The 22,011-nt window shown below is 50.2% G+C and overlaps 1 protein-coding gene and 2 long non-coding RNA genes across 3 annotated transcripts in view; 2 read left to right on the top strand and 1 right to left on the bottom strand.

The window, feature by feature from the left end:
- VWF (von Willebrand factor) overlaps positions 1-22,011 on the bottom strand; it is a 130,458-nt gene that overhangs the window by 70,926 nt on the left and 37,521 nt on the right. Inside the window, exons 11-16 of the mRNA XM_029953391.1 lie at positions 13,952-14,088; positions 13,437-13,575; positions 12,288-12,388; positions 8,716-8,911; positions 7,866-8,081; positions 3,719-3,959 (exon numbers count right to left, since the gene is read on the bottom strand). Coding sequence (XP_029809251.1) covers positions 3,719-3,959; positions 7,866-8,081; positions 8,716-8,911; positions 12,288-12,388; positions 13,437-13,575; positions 13,952-14,088 — 1,030 coding nt within the window. The remainder of the gene's footprint in view (positions 1-3,718; positions 3,960-7,865; positions 8,082-8,715; positions 8,912-12,287; positions 12,389-13,436; positions 13,576-13,951; positions 14,089-22,011) is intronic.
- LOC115303581 lies at positions 8,742-9,983 on the top strand. Its single transcript, XR_003914133.1, has 2 exons — positions 8,742-9,084; positions 9,682-9,983. It is a non-coding gene; the product is annotated as an uncharacterized LOC115303581 (long non-coding RNA).
- On the top strand, positions 13,791-16,090 carry LOC115303583. The gene is made up of 2 exons (XR_003914135.1): positions 13,791-14,111; positions 15,899-16,090. It is a non-coding gene; the product is annotated as an uncharacterized LOC115303583 (long non-coding RNA).

The raw sequence follows: 22,011 nt of genomic DNA, 5'->3' as shown, positions 1-22,011 counted from the left end.
GAGCGGCTACACTTGCCGGCTCCTTTTCCTCACCTCCCACTCACCCCCTCCCCCTCCAAGTCAAGGCAGTCCCATAACTCATCTGTAACACAGCCCACTAAGGCCACCAACCCTCTCCATGTCACCATACCCAATGCAACATCTTCAGTTCTTTCCTTACCTGATCCCTTCCAACACTATTTACCACTGTGACTACTCTGTTCTTCTAGGACAAGAAACAAATCTCTCCTGGTTTTCTACCTACTTTCCTAGTTGCTCTTTCAGGCTCACCCCTCTGCTGGCTGCACCCTGGGCTCTCTCTTCTCATTCTAGGCTGCCATCCACACCCTCAACTTCTATGATAGAGATGACTCACAAATTTACACCAGCAGCTGGGATCTCTCCTTTGAACCCAAGATCCATGTATGCAAGTCCCACATGATAGCCATCTTGGCTTCTCAAAGACTTCAAACTCAGTATGTCCAAAACTAAAGTCATGATCCTCGCCCCCCCCAAAGCCAGTCCCCCTCCAGGGCTCTGACTGAATGTATGATGCCACCAAACGTCCAGTTTCACAAACCAGCAAACAAGGGGTCGGCCCTGACACTGCCTTCTCCCCAACCCCCATGTCTGACCATCACCAAGCTCCTGGACCTTGTCTCCTAAATGTTCATATACACTTCTCTACCTCTGCTACCATGAGCCACCACACCTGTCACCTGCACAAGGCAGAAGCTCCTGACTGATGTCCCTGCACCTATTCTTGCCACTCTTCAAAACACACTCCTCCTGGCAGCCCAAGTGTCTTTCCAAAACCTAAATCTGATTATGTCACATCCCTGCTTGGACTCCTTTGTAGCTTCCTCTCAAAACGCCTTAGGAAAGAGACCAAATCCCTCAGATGGCCTTCCAGACCAAACTCCATGCTGAGTTTGAAGTCTTTGAGAAGCCAAGATGGCGATCTGACCCCTTCCTACCTCTTCTCTAGCCCATTTCAAGGATTCATAGATCACATACTTCTCTTCCTTCCACACTTGTGACTCTGCATGTGCTGGAGTTATTTGGCTAACATCTCTCTCTGTCACTGGACTACATCAATGAGGCAGAAGCCATGGCTGGTCTTGCTCATTATTTCCTCAGCAGCCAGCATAAGGCTTCGTGTAAAGTATCCAATAGTTTTTTAAAATATTCTTTTATTCCTCTCCTCCAATCCCCATCCCCTTCCCTAACACAGGCGACTATTTTTATGATATGTCGTCTTCTAAATGGCCCCCAGTGATCCTCGCTTGCCCACTCTCTGAGTAATATGAAGAGTCCAAGAGTCCCTGGGTTCTATCACTGGCGAGATGATTTGGGAAAGTGATAATCTCTCTAAGCCTCGAATTCCTTACGAAGAAAAGTAATGCTTGCCTTCTAACAGTGTTGTTTTAAGGTCCCAGAGAGAAACACCCTGAAAATCATAGCCAAACAACTACAGTGAAACGACCGCTGGGTGAAGGCCCAATGCTCAGACCAACAGTTGTCACTCTCCTGCTCCTTCACCTCTACCATATGGCCTGGCTTTGGCTGTGCCTTTTTGCTGGCCTTTTTCCTTTGGCCTCTCTCATAGGATCCTCCTTCTGCTCCCCTGGCCCTCTGAACATCCCCCCAATCTCTGGTCTCGGTCCCTTTAACTGCTCCTCCAGCCTCTTCCTTCACAGGCCCGGTTACTCCTACGGCCACACAGGGCACCTCCACGCAAATCTTGTCCAGCCTCCACCTCTCACTCCCACACCCCCCCCTCCAGCGACTGTCTCCCCTCACTCACCAATGTACACTCTCAGCAACTCAGCCATCTGGGCTAAGACGAAATTCATGATCCTCCCTCTACCCACACGGAGCCCTCTTGCTGTTCCTGCACTCCCAGGCACTGAGTTCAGAACCCTGCAGCCATCTTCAGCCAACCGCATCCCCACGGACATCCCCCCGTCTGTTTACTTCCGGGGGTCTCTGGCCTCTGATCCCTTGCTCCATCTCCACTGTTGGTACTGGCCCAGGGCCTTAGCACCTTTTGACCAGACTGTGTCAACTTCTTCCCACAACTGATCTCCCTGTCTTCACACCCCATGCAGCTTCCAGAGCCCACTCCCTAAAGCTATGCTCGGACCCTATCTGCTCTCTTTCAAAACCTCTGAGGTCCTCACTACCTACTGCTCAAGCCCCACTCCCCATCTTTCAAAGACTCCCAACATCCCCCTAGGCTTATCTTCCCTTCATACAACATATGCTCCCCCAGAGGACTTACCTTGGTGATTGGTGAGTACTCCCTGTGGGTTTTAGTCCTGGGCCTTGGGCCCAAAGGCCCACCCCACACCCACTGCTGGAATCCTCCTCAAACCCAAAGCCACCTCCTGCACTCAGCCTTCTCCAGCTCCCCCCAGGTGGAAACAATCTGCCCTTTTCTGAATGAGTAGAGATTTTTATGTCTATGAAATGGTGAGCCTACCAAACATGATAGTTATTTCATCTCAGTAAACACTGATTGTACCTATTTTCTGCCATAAGTGTGTTGTGTGCTGGGAATCGGGGCCTAATACAGTCTCTACTCTCGGGGAGGTCATAGTCCAGAGGGGGATACGACGCATTTTGCCGAAATCCAAGTCTGATGACAGCCATTATTTTAATCCAAGCATAAACAACCTGCTCTGGGCATAAGATATGGGGAAGACCACAAATTTATCTCACTAAATGAGGAGGAAAAGCTTCATACCACACGCAGTGTGCAGACCTTTTGTGGATTTTGATTTGAACAAACCAATTCTATATAAAAAGACATTTTGAGCCAGTCAAGAAAAGCTAACATGAATGAAATACTAGGTCGTATCAGGAATTATTGTTAATGCTTACTTTAATAATGGTATTATGGCTGGTTTTGGGTTTTTAAAGTGCTTATCTGTTAGAAATACATATTGAAATATTTTCAGATGAAATGATGTAATATCTGAGATTTTCTTTATTCCAGCCAAAAAGGAGGGAATAGACAAAACAAAAATGGCAAAGTGCTGATAATCACTGAAGCTGGGGACAGATGTCTTAGGGCTCCTCACACTATTCTCTCTACTTTTATGTCTGAAATATTACATAGTCACAACATTTTAATTGGTCTCCCTAGGAGACCATCAGCTTCTTTGGGGCTACACTGTGTCTTGTTCTCCTTCAGATTACCAATCTCTAGGCCAGCACCAGGTTACAGGGAAGTGTTTGCCCAAGAAACATTGTGTTACAGATTTCTCCTGTGACCGTGACAGACCCGCTGAAACAGACCAGGACAGAGGGCCTGGGCAAAGGGCCGCAAGAAGCACGCGTGATTGGAGCTATTTTTCAGGGAAGTACATGAAGCAAGTCAGGAGAGCACTGAGGCGAAGCTGCTCAAATGCCCCTGTCTGGGAACACTGCCTGGAGGCTGCAGGGGAGGGGACAGGGAGTCCTCCCATTTTGTTCTCGAAGAGAGAAACTAGGACCTACTGCAAGGAAATGGGGCTCAAACATGAGAGTTGGCAATGAAGCCGAAGCAGTCCTCCCGCGAGCCGTAAGGAAGGAAGCCGTCTGGGCTGGGTGAGATCCTAGCTTTCCTTCTGACTTGCCATGCAACTCTGGGCAAGGCACTCTGCTCCTCAGTTTCCTGCCCCCGAAATGGAGGACCAGTTTCCTCTCGGGCCCTGCCATTCCCGAGGTCCCAGGTCCTGCTGCTTACACTTACCACATGGTGTGATGGTCTGAGAAGACGTCTTCGGGCTGGAAGGTCTCACCATCATAGTAACAGGGGCACTGGGCCTTGGGCACACAGTCTCCCCTCTCATCCAGGTACAGCCCTGCGGGGCAGAAGCAGCCTTCCAGGCAGACCTCACTGCAGTCCTCGTCCGGGTACGAAAGGGAGCGGCAGGTCATGTTGCAGGGAGTCCCGCACTGCAGGTACACCTGGCCCTGTGGGCAGCTCAGCGCTGGGAGAGAGGCAAGGGGAAGGAAGGCCTCAGTGGAAATATGCAGATGCCAAGTACTACCTTTCTAGGACCAGTGGCCCCAATTATATCCGTACAGTCACTACCTTCCTTCCCTACTAGGAGCAAAACTGTATTTTCATGCTCACAAATGCCTGTGATAATAATGGATGCACATGGTTTGGCCTCTGACTCCTTGAAGCCTGGGACATGTAGAAATCAGGTGGATTTTGACACTGTGAATATTAAAAACAACAGGGAATGGCAGGCAAGGGCATTTCTCCTGGGATGACAATAATTAATTGAGCATCTACTGAATATTCTGTTCTTCACCAGCTTCTATGTCTTTTATGCCTCCCATTGAGTTAGATCTCATAGCCCTCTTTTTAAGAAAACTCAAACATAAGCTAAGTGACTTGTCAAGGTCATGCTTCCCAGGAAGAAGCAGAGGCAGGATTTGAACTCAGCTCTCCATGACCCAAGAGCTCATGCTCATAACCATTGTGCTGTAAAAGGAAACAGTCCCTTGAGGCAGGTGGGTGGCTCAGTCGGTTAAGTGTCCGGCTTCGGCTCAGGTCATGATCTCGCGGTTTGTGGGTTCAAGCCCCGTGTCAGGTTCTGTGCTGACAGCTAGCTCAGAGCCTGGAGCCTGTTTCGGATTCTGTATCTCTCTCTCTGACCCTCCCCTGCTCCCGCTGTCTCTCTCTGTCTCTCAAATATAAATAAAAAACATTAAAAAAATAAAAATAAAAATAAATAAAAGGAAACAGTCCCTTAGGAGCCATGCTTTTGAGGACAGCCACCAAAGTGAGGGGACACCTTGTGCCTGCCCCAGCCAGGTAGGCAGCGCTGTCTCTTCCCCGCCCTCACTCTGCTTGGCCTCCCACAGAGGAACAACACAACAGACAAGACCCAAGAGGACATGTGCCAAAGCGGCAACACAGGGAAGTCGATGAGCTCTGTCTCCCAAACTCCTGGGTTCAAACCTTGGTTCTGCCATTAGTTACACTGTGACCTTGAGCAGTTTCCTCCCTAGAATAGACTAATGCCCACCTGGGTTGTTGTGAAGGTTACAGGAGCGAACAAGTTCAGAGCAATGCCTAGCACATGGCAAATGCTCACTTCTGTTTTATCATAAGGAGGACTCAGAAAACACAGCCCCAGCTCACAGCCCCAGATGGGAAGGGGATTCCAGAGCAAAGCCTGGGCCTAAGAAGACCTGGTACCCCTGGATTATGGCCAATACCATGAGCACCCTGATGAGGAAACCCTTTACTGGGGGGTGTGGGAAGCACTCTGCCCTTTCTAAAGGCTTTCTTGTTGCTAATCAGCTCCTATCCAAGAAATGACAGCCTCAGTCAGAGCACACTCCTGCTGGGACCATTAGAATCCTTGCCCTCTCTGTAGACTCCATGTCCACAGTGGAAACAAAATGGTAGAACGTGTCATTGGGTAAAGCTGTAAAAGAAAGCCCTGAGCACAAACCTCACTCATGGCGTGAGGACACCTAGGGAGCCCCCATAGGCTTCCCCCCTGCACCTGCTCAGGGTTTAATATTTGAGGGGAGCTGAGCAGGGAGGGGGCTCCGTGACCATATTAGACATGGACTTTTCTCTGAACCAGCAGAGGTTGGGTCAGTGGATGAGTATTTAGAACAGGGTGTGTTGGGCAATAAAAACGCCCTCTCTTTCAATCCATTGAACCTATGATGTTAAGGGCACATTCATTTGTCCATTAAGGAGCAGCTGAGCTAAGAGCTTTTTCTGACAGATGTCTCTAGAACTGGCTTTCTCCGCTGGGCTTCTTCCCCAGAAGAAGTAGTGCACACCTCAGTTTAACACGTTTATCATGCACCCACTGTATGCCAGGGGCTGTGCTAGGCTCAGGGCTGCAGAAATAGGTGACTTGATCCCCACCTACAAAGAGCCAATGCTCTTTTCTTCCCAAAGGAAATGTAGCCAAGTAACAGTTAAAAAAAAAAAAAAGTGTGCTTCTCCTCACCCACCCCACACAGTAGCTGTATGATCAGTCCTTGCTTCATGAGCGTCCCCAGTTGGTGGGGACTCTTCTTAAGGATGGACTTAGTGGTTTAGGGAGTTCCGTTAATTTTTCAGGGCGTAAATGAGGTACAGGATGGAGGCAGGAACCCCGGAGTCCTGCCCACTCTCCTGGGGCTCAAGCCTCCAGGGCCGTCTAGCCAGCCTCTTCTCCGGTTCACCTCCACATAATCCATAGAGACAGAAAACTCCTTGCCACCACCCCTACATTTTCTGCCTCCAACTCTCAGTCCCTGCTCCCACAGTCTTAGCCCGTTCCCTCTTGTTCTGTTCTCAGTGGAGATGAAGGACAGCAGCTCTCGTGAGATTACAGAATGCGCTGATAAACCCTCAGTGATCTGGGAGAACGTCCTGGATTAGGAAATCCTTCAAATGCTGTAGTGCACTGATAATGCAGAATTTCTAAGACTGGTGGACAACGAAAGCATAGTCATGAACAGCATGCCATTTCCTCCTCACTTATTTGCCCAGCTTCTAAACAGCAAACCCCGATGAGGGAAATGAGGTGTGGAGGGGGAGATGACAGGCTCAAAGCCACAGGGCAGGGAAGTCACTGGCAAGTTCCAGCAAGACCTCAGACTCGCTATTCTGGCTGCTGGCTGTGACTCTGGCATTCCCGACCCAGAGGGACAGGGAGGCAAGATTGCAAGCATGCATATACGTGGTCCCTTTCATCCTCACTCTGTCTCTGCTCCTGTTTTTTGGGACACTGCTAAGACTTGAAACACAAGTTGACTCATCAGACCCCAATAGTGACACTTCTAAAGCCCTGTACCTAAGCTTCTCTTCAAATACACCATCTTTTCACCATCTCTCATAGCTCCTATTTCCCTGCTTCTGCCAGGACCACAAGCATTTTCATCTCCAAGCACATCTACTTCTCCCTAAAAATCAGAATATTCACGATACCTCATCCTCCCAGAATATCCTTCTCGTTTCCATGCACCACTACAACTATCCCCCTGTGGAACACCTCTTTTCTGCCAAGATGGTGACTTCTTGGTCCAAGAAGCCTGGACAAGTACACCACCTTCAAAAAGCCTTCCTTGGTTGCCTCTGCCTTAGTCTAATTATCCTTTTACTCAGTGTGACCGTCACCTAGTATGGAGGCAGTTTCCACCTATGCCTCAATGAGAAAGTAGGTTCATGCTGTACACCACCGGCATTGCCTGACCATGCTGGGCACTCGGCACATGTTCCCAGTGCAGCACCACCAACAACGAAGTGAGCACAATCTAACCGTTCAAGGGTCCTGCATGTGGAGCAGATTCCAGCTCTGGTGGCAGAAATCTAACATGGCAGAGGGAGACTCCAAAGTTCGCTGGGGACAATGATGTCATTCAAGTTTACATAATTTTATTAATGCCAGAGATGTGGACCAGGAGCCCACTGATGGCTTGCCTGGAGTTAAAAGCAAAGGATACGTAGGTGCACTCCCCACTCCAAAGTACAGAGACCCACTGGGATCTGGGACGCACTCATTCCTCAACCTGGCCATACATGTATCGAACACTAGGTGGCAGCAGCCACATAAAATCTCTGCTTCGCGGGAACTCCAGGGTTCTAGACCTTCAGGTAAAGGGGTGCAACTCGCCCTCCCTGAACAGGCCAGAGTAATCACACTGTCCTGTGGGAGAGCCAGCCCCACTGCCTGTCCTGCTGGAGATGGGAGGAGAAAGTGGCTGCCAATGAACAGTTCTCACAACCCGTGCTTGCCAAATGCGCTTAGGCCCGGTTCTGAAAGCAATAATGCAGACAGTGCCGAGAAAAGAACGAGCCGCACGCAGGGCATCCGAAAAGAACTGTGCGGGGTTGGCCTGTGCAGGAACTGGCGGATAGGGAGGGCACCCACCACAGAAGCTGGGCTCCCGCCACCCGATGTGCAGGCCTCTCCGGGCACAGGCTGCGGCGTAGTTGGCCACGGCGCTGCAGAGACAGTCTTTGCCGTCGGAGCAGGAGCAGACGTCATAGCGGCAGTTCTGCACGTAAGGCAGAGGGCTCACGGCGCGGTGGCAGGCTTCGAACTTAGAGGACGTCAGCAGAGCGCACGCCTGCTCGGCAAACCTGGCTGTGCGGGAGAGAGAGCAGCTCACGGGCTTGGCCGGGCCCCGCCCCCGTCCTCGGAGCCCCCGCCCCCAGACGGCAGTGACCAATCCCATTGTGAAATCCCCCAACCGACTTCTCCCTGGGCAGCGCGCGCTGCAAAACACCTGGGAGTCACTGTGATTTTTCTTCTGCAGACAATAAACTTTCCCAATTACGTTTGCCTTAAATACATAATAAATTGCATTTCCAGAGCACACCACCCACAGACAGACGGGAGAAATATTTCCATGATGGGTCGGGTAAGAAAGAGAAATGAATGCAGGGCTGAAATGACGTCACAGATCAATCTGAAAATAGCCAACCCAGTGCATTTATCTGCCGATAATGTAATTCTGTGTGGCTGCTGCTCCAACAGCCTGCGAAGGTCCAGGGACAGGAAACGTGTACTACTCTTGTCTTTCCCAGGGTTCGGCCCACGGAGGGTGCGCAATCAAGGGACTTTGAAGAATAAATGATCCAGATGCAGATCATCAAATGTTGATGGTAAAAGCCAAGTGCCCTGTCCCCCAAAAGTGGGTGCACTGGTGCCATGGAATGCACTGAAGCCGGAAGACCTCAGGGCTCCGCGAGGGCTCCGCTGCCCAAGGCTTACGTACTCAGGCGCGGGTTGAGGCTGCACGGATCGCTGTGCTGCTTCTGCAGGTCCTCACAGTCCCCGTGCAGCTTCCAGGCGTTCCCGAAGTCCTCCACGAGCGTCTCCACCAGGCCCGCGGGCGTGAGGAAGTCGTCACCCCTATTGCCGTTGTAATTCCCACACAGGCCGCATGTCTTCCCGGCGTAGACAGGGGACAGCTGCGGGGAGAGGCGAACCACCTTGGAGCCCGTGGCCGCCAAAGCAGACACAGCTTCCAGTCTCTAATGAGACGGTTATAACCAAAAAGAGCTCTCCGAGTGAAAAATAAATACGAATTTAATAAACCGTAGGCAAGCCCGAGGCTGAAGAGGGAAGAAAAGCTAACTGTACTGTAAGTTTACCACCAGCAACATCCCCCTTCTTAAATCAGCCTCAGAGAGCAACAGTCTTGCCAGAGGGCATTTTAGAGATCTAGCTATTTAAAGATGGCAACACTGAGTCCTAGAGAGGAAAGTGACTGGCCTAAGGCCACAGAGGTGATGGCAGAGCTGGGACCAGTAGCAGGATGAGCCCCAGTGCAGGGTGCCAGTCAGAGGAGAGGCCATAGCCCTGACACCCATGGGAATCAGGTGCAAAGTCAACCCCTTTACTGAACATTTACAGTGGTCACACGTGTGGGTGAAGCAGGCTGAGTCCATTATGATCCAAGCAGTCCCAGTGACACAGAACAACACCCTCCCATCTCAATCTGACTTAGCCACTGAGTGTCATTGGGGAGAAAAGACTATGAGCCAAGGAGGAGTCTAGGTGGTGTGATCAGAGAGGGTAGGGTCAGCAAGAACTCTCGGGCAGTATATGCAGTGACCAGGATGGCTCTGGGAGTGAAACTCTAGGCCATCAGCATGTGACTTGTTCTCCGTCCTTCTGAGCCCAAACTACACACTCACAGACAAGTTGTGGACTTACACCTGCCTTTCACACTTTATAGCTTGGGGCAGCTGCTGGTTTCTACTGCGAGGGTCCTGATTCAGAGATGCAGCCGTGACTGGGACCCCAGAGTCCTGCCTCCTGCTCTGCATGCAGTTCACATAGCTGATGACCTCCCTGTGTTGAAACCATCATGCACTAGAAGTGTGCTCCTCTGGACATCTCTGGGAGCCCCTTCCAGCATCCAGCTATGACTTCACAGGATACAAGATGAGCAATCTAGTGGAAGGTTCTGGACCCATATAAAATGTACCCAAGGAAATTTCATTAAAAGAAAGAATAAAGAAATTTATTCTTACAAATTTCAACTTTGGCCACACTAAGCAACCAGGCTTTCCCTGATGTCCCTATTTATAACATAAATGCTCTGACCCTGACACTTTTTGTCCCTTTCTCTGCTCTATTTATCTCCTCAGGACTTCCTCCTAATATATGTCTGTCTTCCCCTGGTAGAATATAAACTAAATGAGGCAGGGATCCTTGTCTGTGGTGTTTCACTACTGTAGTCTTGCCCTCTAGCATGCTGCCTCAGGGCACTCACTAAATATGTGTTGAACAAATGACTGAGCAAGTTCGTGAATGGATGAGGTTGTCCTGAGGACACAGGATGAAACACAACACCCTTGGTCAAGGCCAGCCCTGAGCTGAGCAGCAAAATGGGTGATATCATCACTCCCTCCACCTGTGCCTCAGCATCTTCTCTTCCCTCCTCATTCCCAGACCCTGAGTGCCCTCATTCCCCCACAAAGTCCCTCTGGTCACCCCCAGGCCTGCCGTCACACTATCCCCACTAAGGCAGTATCTTCCTCTGTCCCCTGGGTCCCCTTGGCTTGTTCCAGAGGCAGACTCAGCCCTCAGATCAAGAGCACCCTTTCGGTGACATGAGAGATTACAAAGAGGTGGTGTGGCCAATGGCTGGGTGGGAGGCACTCTCCCTGAAGACCGGGGTGCAGGAGTGAGTTAGACGGGGGGGTCAGGAGACCTGAGTTTGATCCTCACTCTGTAACCAAAAGACCATGAGACCAGGGTGAGTTCTTTCTTGCTCCAGAAATGATGGATTTTATTTCTAACTGCAGAGGAGAGGCTGGCAAGAAGCCCTCCAAGATCTTCCTGCCCTATGGTCTGTGGTCATAGGTTTACTTTTTTAAAAAAGAAAAGAAAGTCACTAGTTTCTAATTCTCTCTAGGACTCTAAGACAATGGAAAGAATGCGGTATCATTAGGACATGGGGAACCAGGCCCTCATCAGGATGCCCAGGTGCCCATTACACGGTTATACCAAGGGCCCTATGGCACACAGGACCCCCAGATATCAGGAGGGACTCTCCAGGGATCCTAGGAATGACCTAGGGCGGCAATTCTTCAACGGAGATCTTGGGACCCATTGGGGCTGGGAGGTCCCTGAGGCCCTTTCAAAATGTCCACGAGGTCAAAACCTCTTTCGTAATCATACAGAGATGATATTCAGCTTTTTCCCCTCTCATGTTCTTACAAGTGTGCAGTGGAATTTTCCGGAGGCTACATGACACATAATGTTGCAAAAGATTGAATGCAGAAGAAGATGTGAGACTCCAGCCGTCTTCTATTAAGCCAACCATTAAAGAAATTGGCAGAAATGTAAAACAGTGGTATTCTTCTCACTCCTTGTTTTTGTTTTGGAAAACAGTTCTTTTTCAAAAAATATATATTGTTTATATTAACACGTAGCAGATTTATTACTGGTTTTTTTTTGTTTGGGGTTTTTTGATTGAAGTGTAACTAACACACAGTGTTATGATAGTTTCAGGTGCATGATATTATCTCTAATTTAATTTCTAGCATGGTAAATACTGACAGATATAACCTCTGAAAAAGATCTTGGGGTCTTCAATAAATTTTAAGAGTACAAAGTCCATCTGAAGACCAAGAAATGAGAAGCTCTGGTCTAGCAGGAAAGACACTGCCAGAGACCTGATCCAGCTCCACCTTGTATAGTGCTGGGCACATGTCCTGACTCCCCTGAGCCTGGGTGCCTTCATTTATAAAAATGGCAGTGATAGCCACACTGCCCACCTGCTCTGGGAAATTTCTGGAGAAAGATAGGTATAAGGAAGCCCTGTTGAAATCAACAGATTGCTATCCAACTGTGACTCTAGGGCCATGGAGAACAAAGGGCAGTGGTTTCCAGACCACAGCGGCCCAGGGCCTGAGGGAGGGATTTGGCAGTTCCCAGGGCAAACGTTCATGGGCAGTAGGATGGCTTTCTGCCCCCCGGGTGCCCAACAGGGGATCCCAGCTGCGAGTTCCAGATGGGCTCTAACCCTGCTGCCCACAGCAGGCACCCCCTAAGAGACAGCCCCTCCTCCCCAGCTTTGTTGCAGCCAGGAGGCTGGGCACCTTGGGGTGCCAGAGCCCCAGAAGTGAGAATCCCCAGGGCAAGCAAGGGGTGTCCAGACAACAAACTCCAGCCTCTCATAAACAAGAGATGCCTGTTCCTCATTCTGGGGGCATAGGGCCTGGGGATAGAGGAATTCTTCTCCCACTACATAAAGCCAGAGCTCTGCCAGAGCACAAGAGGAACTTTGTAAGGCCCAGACTGCGGGGAGGCCGTGTTTGGGAGGGCGCCTACCATCAGCAGCAGCCTCCCACGGCCATCCCAGTCCATCTGCAGGTCCTCCCCATAGCTGAGGCGCACAGAGGCCATCACGGTGTGCTGGATGCGGAGGTCACCTGGAACGGAGCAGGGATGGGATTTAGGCTGAGATGGGGAGAGAGCAGGGTGGCGACAGGCAGATGTATGATGGGGAGAGATGGGGCACCTCACAAAAGACTGTAACAATGAAATCGAGGAGTTGGGGGCAGATGGGGATATCCATGAGGCTTAATGGGGTCTCAAGAGGAAGGATAATCAGGATAGAGTAACAATAGGGTACCTTACAAAGGTGCCCCAGTACCCTGAGAGTAGCCTGACATTCACTCTACTGCCACAAGAGGGCGGCAGAGGCTCCTGCATTCTTGGCTTTGGCTGCTCGTCCTCCCATTGAACTCCTGACCCCTGAGCATTCCCTAAGCCCTTCTGGCCTTGAACCCCCCTCCTAGGCTGAGTTACTCAGTTCTCATGTCTGAGCAATGCTGTATGCAGAGTTGAATACAGCAGTTCTCACTGAGACCAGGTATCTCATGGGGAGACTCACACAGCATTAAACACATGTGGACATGCTGTGGGCAATGCCAGGATAATGGGCCACAGGGTCCATGGAAGTCGTGGAAAAGAAGAAGGAGGGTTCTGAGAGCCCCTTTGGGGTGGCAATTATCCTCCTCAAAAGGGTGTAGTGCCAACTGCCAAAATCACTGGATGGGTCAAGGGGTCTCCTGGCTTTGCCCCATGACATCCTCTGGTCTGACCCATCACCAGCCACCCCCAACCTCTCCACATCAGCCTCTGTTCCTTTCCCACCTCAGAGGAAAACCCCAACCACCATGCCTAACCTTCAATGGCCCTTTTTGGCCCAAGCCAAGTGAAAACCTTCTTGGTCCCCTTTCCCCCTCTACACTCTTTCCCTGCTGGGGAGCAGCCCCCTTGCCTCCAGCCAGCTTCCTCCATTCATCCCCCTCCTCCAGGAAGCCTTCCTTTCTTGCAAGGATGCAAGTGGAGGATACCCATCCCTCCAAAGCTAGCTCTCCTCACAGGAGACGTGGGCAGTGAGAGCTGCTGAGGGGTGGGGGTGCTGTGGGGTGATCTGGGCCTGCCCCAGGCCTGGAGGAGGAGGGAGCACACCTTGCAGGAGAGGGATCTGAATGTCCTGGCCATCCACGGACACTCCGCCCCCATGCTTCAGCTTCACAAGGCTGTTGTGCAGTTCGGGCAGGCGGACAGTGACGGAGCGGGTGCAGACAGCATCAGGGTCATCAGCGCACTGCCAAGAAGGGCACACAGAGTGATGTCACCACAGCCAGGACCCATTTCATCAGAGAAAGGGCACAGTCACACACAGCCTCCAGCCTTCTTAGGAGAAGCAGCTCCGTTCTCACAGGACCTCTGGAGTTGTGCCAGAACACCCAGTCCTGGTCTGGTCTTTATAAAAAAAACTCTGGGCCTCTGGGTGTCTTGGGCCTATAGTGCTAAAGCCAGTCCAGGACTTTAATCCTCAGCGGGGAGCCCTGTGCCCTCTAGAATTCCCCTCCTTATCCAATCTTTGGAGTGTCTACCCCAACAGCTCATGGAGGAGACCGGACCACCTTGCCCCCACGGGAGGAAGTCACGGCTCCATGACCAGCAGCAGGCCAGCTCACCTGGACAGTCTCTATGACAACAGAGAAGGTATGGTCCTGGCAGTCCTGTGCCAGCAGATACTGGCAAACTCCACTGAAGGTGAAGTACCTGTTGTCAAAGCTCTTGAAGTGGGATTGTCCGGTCACGAGGCACTCCCCTGGAGGGACACAGAGGAGGAAGGTAAGAGCAGGAGGATGTGCAGAAGCCCCTTGGGGGTAGCAAAGGTGGAATGCACATGCAAACCGGGCACCCCACGGGGAAAAGCCAGGTGTTCTTCCCCAAAACCAGTCTGAAAATGTGTTCCACAGGAGGACTCTAACTCAGGCCGCGAGAGGTCACAGCTGGATCTTCAGCTCAATGCCTCACTTTATGGACTAAGGGAAGTGACAGCCACATGCAGTCAGAGACAGCCCGGCCCAGACCAGGCAGCTCCTCGTTCTCAGTTCACTGTGGCTCCCAGCTCTTCCCGCAGCCGCCCCACAGGACCTGGTTCTGCTAGGGTCGTTTGCCACTTGGTTCAGGGACAGGCCTTTGTCTACACTGGTTGGGGGCAGGAGGAGGGCACAGCCCCACCCATGAGAGTCCCCTAAGGCAAGCAGAAAGAAAAGCCAGCCCAGAAGGGGGACTGAGGAGAGGTGAGGCGGGCATTCTTCAAGCTCAGCAGGAGTGCTATCCTTGCCTTGCAGTTGAGGGGTGGCCCTAAGGCCTCCTCGTGGGCAAGTCTCCTGTTGTGACTTCAGTTAGGGCCAATAGGGGGCCAGGAGGCCATCTGCCCATGATCTCACCACCACCCAAGCCAGCTTCCTAGTTCAGACTGACACATCTGTGGGTGGGTACGACGACACCCCTTCGTTACCTCGCAACTCGGAGCCCTCAGCTCACCCTCCACCTAAACCCCCCTCCATCCTCCCCCAGACCACAATCCAGCCACGCCACTAGCCCAGTGCACCACAGACCAGAGACCACACATCCTGGCATGTGTCCAGGCAGGGGGGACCTCTGCCAATGTCTCCAGTGATTCCTTATAGGCTCCACCCCAACTCAGGGCAATCCCATCTCCAGGGCCCACAATGGACCCATTGAAGCTGAGGCGTGGATCTGGATCCCTTCCCAAATCTCTTTTTATGTATTTCCTCTCATCTGTGCCTTCTAGTCTTTAGAAAAGTATATATAGACACATACCATGGCCATTCTATAAAGTAGTGCACTCAGCCACCCTTGACCTCCAAACAGCAGACACCTGTTCTCCACAGCATTAATCCCATCTAAACCTGAAGTCCCCCTTATGAGAATCGTATAGCCAGTCCCACCTTGATCCATCCCCAGGGGCTGATGCTGGGCTCGGCCGCACGGCCAGGGGGTTCCCAGAGACTGCAGGGAGATCCCAGCTCCCCATCTGCCAAAGACAAGCTCCACAGCCAGCCCCTGCCCCCTGCCACCTCCTGCCTGCATTTGCACTGAAGGGTACAGCAGGCACAGCTTTGGACCAGGTGTGGCCCTGCCTTTGGTATCTGTTGGAAGGCAGGGATAAGAGGAGTAGCCTCAGGTTCCTGAGTGTCCTCTGACTGGTCCCCAAGGCAGCTGATCCCTTCCAAAATGGCATGGGCCAGGAAGGTACACTCAGCCCAGAAGAAATTAGGAGAATATAGGGATGCCCCAGATCATTATCAGCATCACCCTCTACAATAACAAGAAATAAGTACTTGGTCTTTATCCCTGATTCCTGACTCAGAGCTCCTAAAGCACTTGGAATTTCCTAGGTGACAGCAGCATCTTTTGTTATAATGAAACCACTCTTGGTGGTCCCCTAAAAAGCTTCAGGATAGGGTCTAGTCACTGGAGAGACCCAGGCATGAAGAAAGTGCTGGAATTTCCAGCCCCACCCTCCAACCTCCAGGGATGGGAGAGAGACTGGGGATTAATAACCCATCATGCCTGTATAATAAAACTTCCATTAAAATCCCTAGACAACAGGATTTGGAAAGCTTCTGGGCTGGTGAATGTATCCACACACAGCAGGATGGCACACCCCAATTCCATGGGGACAGAAGCTCCTATGCTCAGGATCCTTCTGGACTTTGCCCTATGCACCTCTTCATCTGGCTGTTGATCTGTACCCTTTATACTATCCTTTATAATAAATAGTAATTTTAAGTAAAGTGTCAGAGTTTTGCAAACCATTCTAGGAAATTACTGAACCTGAAGAAGGCATCGTGGGAACCCCCAACTTGTAGCCAAGTCAGACAGAAGCAGGTACTGTGAGAACCGAGTCCTTGTGATTAGCATCTGAAGGGGGGCGGTCTGGTGGGATTGAGCCCTTAACCTGCTGCGTGTGCACTGATTCCGGGTTGTTAGTGTCAGAAGTGAATTGCAGGATACTCCGTTGGTGTCCAGGAAGGCAAAGAATGGGTTGGCTTGGGGGAAAAGCACACAAATTGATGTCAGAAGTGTTGTTAGTAGGAACAGACTGTGTCCTCCCACTGCACTGACCACAAAGAAGGGGGTCACTGTGCATGGAAGGCAGAACAGAACAGGCAGTCAGGTAGGGGCAAGGGTTATCCCAGCTGATGTGGGAAATTCCAAACCCACTGGTGTCACAGGAAAGCCTTTCTCAAATGGCTATTTCTCAGAACCCGCCACCATTCTGCAGGGTGATATGGCGTTTTGGGTCAAATGTCTTGACCCTATAGCAGTGAAATGGGTGGGGATTCTTCCCCTGACCTCTGTCTGTTTTCTCAGGAGCTCTCTTATCTAAGTATGAAATGGGACTTGTGTTATCTCTGACAAGGCGAAGGAAAAGAGGGGTCAACAAGAGAATGTACAAACATTCAAAAGCAAAACTTCCAGAGCTAGAACCTAATCCTCTGATCTGATTTCCTGCTCTGCCCCCCACTGGTGTGTGCTGAAGTTTCTCAGAGATCCAAAACCTAAATATTACATTTAGCTTATCGCCTCTGTACAACTGAGGGACAGAGCTGCAAGAAACACGGATGGGTAGTTGCCGGGTAGCCCTTGGCCCCGGGGGCTGGAACATTAGCCAGAATGGTGGGCCACAGGGAGCAGCTCTCACCCACTCTGCCCAGAGCAGGATGGCCAGGACATGCCCAGTCAGCTGGTCAGCCAGCAAAAGGCAGCTCCCAGCAAAGAGCTAGCCCACCACCAGACAGGCCAGGTGGGCAATAAAAGCTCAGTGAATGATGAAGAACAGGTGATTCTTAATATCAAAAGTAGAACAGCCACGAATTAAAGCAGACCCATAAACATCCTCCCTGACCGGGGGGAAAAAAAAGGAAAGGATATCTCTCATCTGATGGAAACATATTACCTCTTCTAAAACAAACCCTTCTGTGTGCAGGAAGTGACCCCTCCTAAGGCTTTTCTGCTCAGCCCATCTGTTTCTATCCTTTTCCATGCAGCCTACAGAAATGCTAGCCCACAGGCTAGCCAAAGCCTGCCTCTAAATCACAACATAATCTCCACCAAATGCACAAGATGCATTTCTAAGTGCTCTGTGGGTCCCATCTCATTTACTGCTCCCAGGAGGCAGTTCTTATTATCCCTAGTTCACAGATGAGGAAACTAAAGCACAGAGGAAAACTCGCCCAAGGCCTCTAGGTGGTCAGACGGCACTTGAGCATAAGCATTCTGTCTGGCTTCAGAGCCCAAAGTACTCACCCCACCCATCACCGCCTCGTGGCTTCACCCCTGCAGTTTCTCATAAGCCTAATTTTGTGAGGGCTAAGCCTGATGTCATTCTAATCTTGGGCATACATGGGTCCATGCCAAGGGGCATAGGTACAACTGAGTCTGGATATGGAAACTGAGTGCAGGGGAGCCCGGGTTTCTAAACGTGGTGCACTGGCCTGGCCTGATGGAGGCCCAGTGTGACTCCAGAAACCCCAGTATTGGACAGGGCAGGCCCCAGCCGACTTCGCATGAACTCCAGGCAAGTCCCGGCCCCTAGGAACACACACTCTCACTGAACAGGCATTGGCCCTGATCACACTCTGTTAGCCAATGAGGAAGTCTGTCTTCCTTCCTAAAAGCTTCAGAACAGACAGCTTGAATCTTAAGATTGACTTACAGGGCTATATTAGAATGCAACAGAAATTATCTGGAACCAAATGAGAACAAGTTACATCAAAGTCCTCTCCTGCCTCACGGCCAAGCCCAAGGTAGGCCCGGGCTCTGTCTTACCCTCCTGCCCCACCGGGCCCAGCCACCACCTGCCTCCCGGGACCCTCCCCTCCCCGTGCCAGACGCCTCTGTGCGTGCGCCTGTGTCTCAGTCCTTCTCTGACCCTGTTTAATGAGGCAGCCATGGTTGTGAGGATGAAAATGGCTAACATTTATTGAGTGCTTGTTGTGTGATAAGCAACAGCGTCCATGAGATGAACCTGCCGTTATCATCCCTCTGTTACAGATTAGGAAACTGAGGCAGCAAATGATCAGGCAATTTGCCAGAAGTCACCCAGCTAGTAAGCGGTGGGCCTGGAATCCCAGCCAGGCTGACTGAGTGCACAGCTCATCCCCTCAGCCCTTTGCAACGTTACCCATCCATGCGCACAGGATGGGCCACCTTCCCAGCTGTGAGAGAGAACCTTCCATACTCTTCCATTAGGAGTCTGAAATTCTAACCAGAGCTTTATTTGTTTGAGGCATGTTCCTTCCTCATTGATCCTAACCAAACATTTATGGTTCAATGGGAGCCAAAGTAGCAGGAATTCTCTGGGGAGTATGCTTTGCAGAGAATCGGAAAGGAGGCTTGAGGTTACAGAAAGGGAAGTCTGTAGACTATGGAGAAACCATGGTTTTGCCTGGAACTGCCCTAATTCTTAACCAGAACAGAGGGATGCAATGAGCAAGGAAGGCCTAAGGAGCATTTACCAGAAGCTCCAGCCCCTCTCTATATAGACTGGGCAACTTCTCCTCCCTCCCACTCCTCATACACATGCCCTGTGCCGGGCAGCCTCTAAGATGGCCCCCCCTCACCATGGTCCCACCTCCTATATTCACGACTTTGTGTGATCCCCTCACCTTTAGTGTAGACTGGACATGTTAACTTATTTCTACTAAGTATAATACAGTAGAAGTGAAGGATGTCACTTTGGAGATTTGGGTTTAAAAAGACCACGGCTTCTGTCTTGACTGTTCTCCTTTGCTTTCTCTGAGGTCACTCACCGTAGAGGAAGTCAGCTCTCATGTCATGTGGCATCCTCAAGGAGAGGTCCACAATGTGAGGGACTCAGGCCTGCCAACTATCACATGACTAAGCTTCAAAGTGTCCTCCTCAGTCCCTATAGAGCCTTCAGATAAGACCACACCCCAAGTCAACAACTTGACTGCAATTTCATGAGAAACCTTGGGCCAGACTCAGCCACACCCACATACTTGATATACAGAAACTCTAAGATAACAAATGTTTGTTGTTTGCTAAGTTGGGGTAACGTGTTACACAACAATAAACAACTAGTATACTCTCCTCTTATCCCAGAGAATCAAAACCCAGCTATTTCTTTTTTATTAATGTTTTATTTATTATTGAGACAGAAACAGAGCATGAGCAGGGGAGGGTCAGAGAGAGAGGGAGACACAGAATCTGAAGCAGGCTCCAGGCTCTGAGCTGTCAGCACAGAGCCTGACGCGGGGCTTGAACCCATGAACCATGAGATCATGACATGAGCCGAAGTCGGCGGCATAACCAACTGAGCCACCCAGGTGCCCCCAGGCACCCCATTTCTAAGGCTCACAATGTCAGCTCTTCCAGGAACTGTGGAAAAGCCACAGCCTGCTCTTAGCTATTGTAGCAAAGCCAAGTGGATTCCCTACCCATCAGAAGCTCTACCAGCAACCGTCACACTGAGGGAATAGGATAGGCCCACTGCCAGCTGAATCATGGCAGGAATGGAAATATGCCTATGTGCTATAGGAAAAAAATGGTGTGGGAGATGGCCAACTAAACTCCAGTTCTAGAAAAACAGGGCCAGAGCTGAGTCTTTGAATATATAGAGCAAAAGCTTAGTGATTGTGTTGGCAAAATATCAAACTACTCAGTAGACTGCAGAGTTGGAACTGGTTATCTTCCCATCAAAGAACCAAGAAAATTTCTTTCATCCTTAGCACAGCTAGCTTCCAAATTTTTAATTGAAGACCAAGGAATTGTATCGTCTGTTCCAGACCAATTTATCGTGTGCACAGTGAGTGTTCAATTCATTGTTGGCTGCATGGATGGATGGATAGATGGAGCATGCAGGAGTGGATGGATGAACTGTTGATTACATGGATATATGGATGGATGCTTGCATGAATGGACAGGTGGATAGATGAGTGGATGGGTGGATAGAAGATGCTCCCTATAGAAAGTGGTAATTAAGAATTCTTAATCTGATAGTCAATCTGACAAAACACAGTAAATAAATTCCTAATTCAATCCATTGTGGCTCACAGATCTTATACAGTGAATGCTTATTATTTAGATATTAATAGTTTTTTCACAAGTCATTTGCAGCAACCTCTTATCTTTCAAAGGATTCTTTCGGTCTTTCACAGGGTATGATGATGTTAAATTGGAACACTGATATCACTGGCAAGAACAATCTTTTGTCCTTCATGCTTCTTTTAAAAATTGCACAGAAGAGGGGCACCTGGGCAACTCAGTCAGTTGAGCATCCAACTTTGGCTCAGGTTATGATCATGGGATTCGTGAGTTTGAGCCCCACATGGGGCTCTGTGCTGACAGCTCAGAGCCTGGAGCGTAGTTCAGATTGTGTCTCCCTCTCTCTCTGCCCCTCCCCTGCTTGTGCTCTCTCTCAAAAATAAATAAACACTAAAAAAATTTTTTTAATTGCATAGAAGATAAACTGGCTGGTTGACCATCCATGAGCCAGACTAACTGACCTAGCCCTAGTGCCCCCTTTCCATCTAGTTCCAGAATATTTCCAGTATAGTGTAGTGGGCATTGGAAGTTCCTAAGTGACCCTAAAGCCATAGGCCCCAAATATGATCCTAGTATCCAAGCTCAAGCCCCTGTTAGCCCACCAAAGTCAATGTGGCCTCTTGGGGCCTAAGGGAGGGGAGACTGTTATCTGGCTATTTGTCTTACAGTTTTTTATTCCACTATACAAACCATGGGAACCCAAAAAGTAGTAGCCAGCATATGAGCTGAGGCTGAGCTGGTCTTTAACTAAATGTGGAGCCTCTCCAGAGCTCATGAAGGATGGCAAAGACCTTCCTGCAAAGGAATAGATTGAGGTCCGGGAAGGGGAGTAAAGAGAAGGACAAAAGTAGAAATCAGATAGTTGGAGTTTGAATCCTGTCATCACTTCTTAGCAGCTGTGTGACATTGGGCAAGTTACATAACTTCTCTGGCTCTGCTTCCTCTTTTGTAAACCTCAAATAAACTGCACCTGCCTCATAGACTCACAGGTAATGCACCTAGCACAGAGCCCAATACATACCAAACACTATGAGCACAAAAGGAAAAATTATCAAGTGAAGAGCCAGTGTTATGAGGGGGGGGGGCAGAGGGGTGTGAGGCAGAAGGGAACTTCAGATGGGCAAAGTCTGCAGCAAATAGAACAGAGTTAGGGCTAAACAGAAGACCAAGTAAAGGGAAGAGATTATACAGCAATTTTTCCTAAGGAGATTTTCCAGGGAAAGGATGGGGTAGAAGAAATCATTTGAGGGTCTGATTTTCCTAGCTCCTGAGCCATTCTAAGATACTCCTATCAGGCATTCCAGAAACTTCTCACTCTGAGCTTAAAGAATTACTGGGCCCTTCTTTCTCTTAATTTTCAAAGAAGTGGCATCATCTTTGTTTAGTCAACTGTGACCTCACAGTCCTTACAGCTCATTCAACCATAATCCTTTGAGCAAACAGGTGACCAGAAAACAACAAAACCTTAGACCAGGTGCATTTTCCCCTTTCAGCTCCACAGATGTCCCTCTGCTGGCCCATGAGTGGGTTAGCACAGCTGGTATCGGAAACCACAGCTGTGTGCAGAGGCCACCTCCTCCCTGCCTTGAGATGTGGCCCTCCCTGTCTGGCAAAGATGACATACCTCCCCATTCAGAGGAGGGAG

Source organism: Suricata suricatta, chromosome 10 (genome assembly GCF_006229205.1).
Source record: "Suricata suricatta isolate VVHF042 chromosome 10, meerkat_22Aug2017_6uvM2_HiC, whole genome shotgun sequence".
In the NCBI taxonomy this organism is placed as follows: Eukaryota; Metazoa; Chordata; class Mammalia; order Carnivora; family Herpestidae; genus Suricata; species Suricata suricatta.
This window is presented reverse-complemented; position numbering and strand designations above follow the sequence as displayed.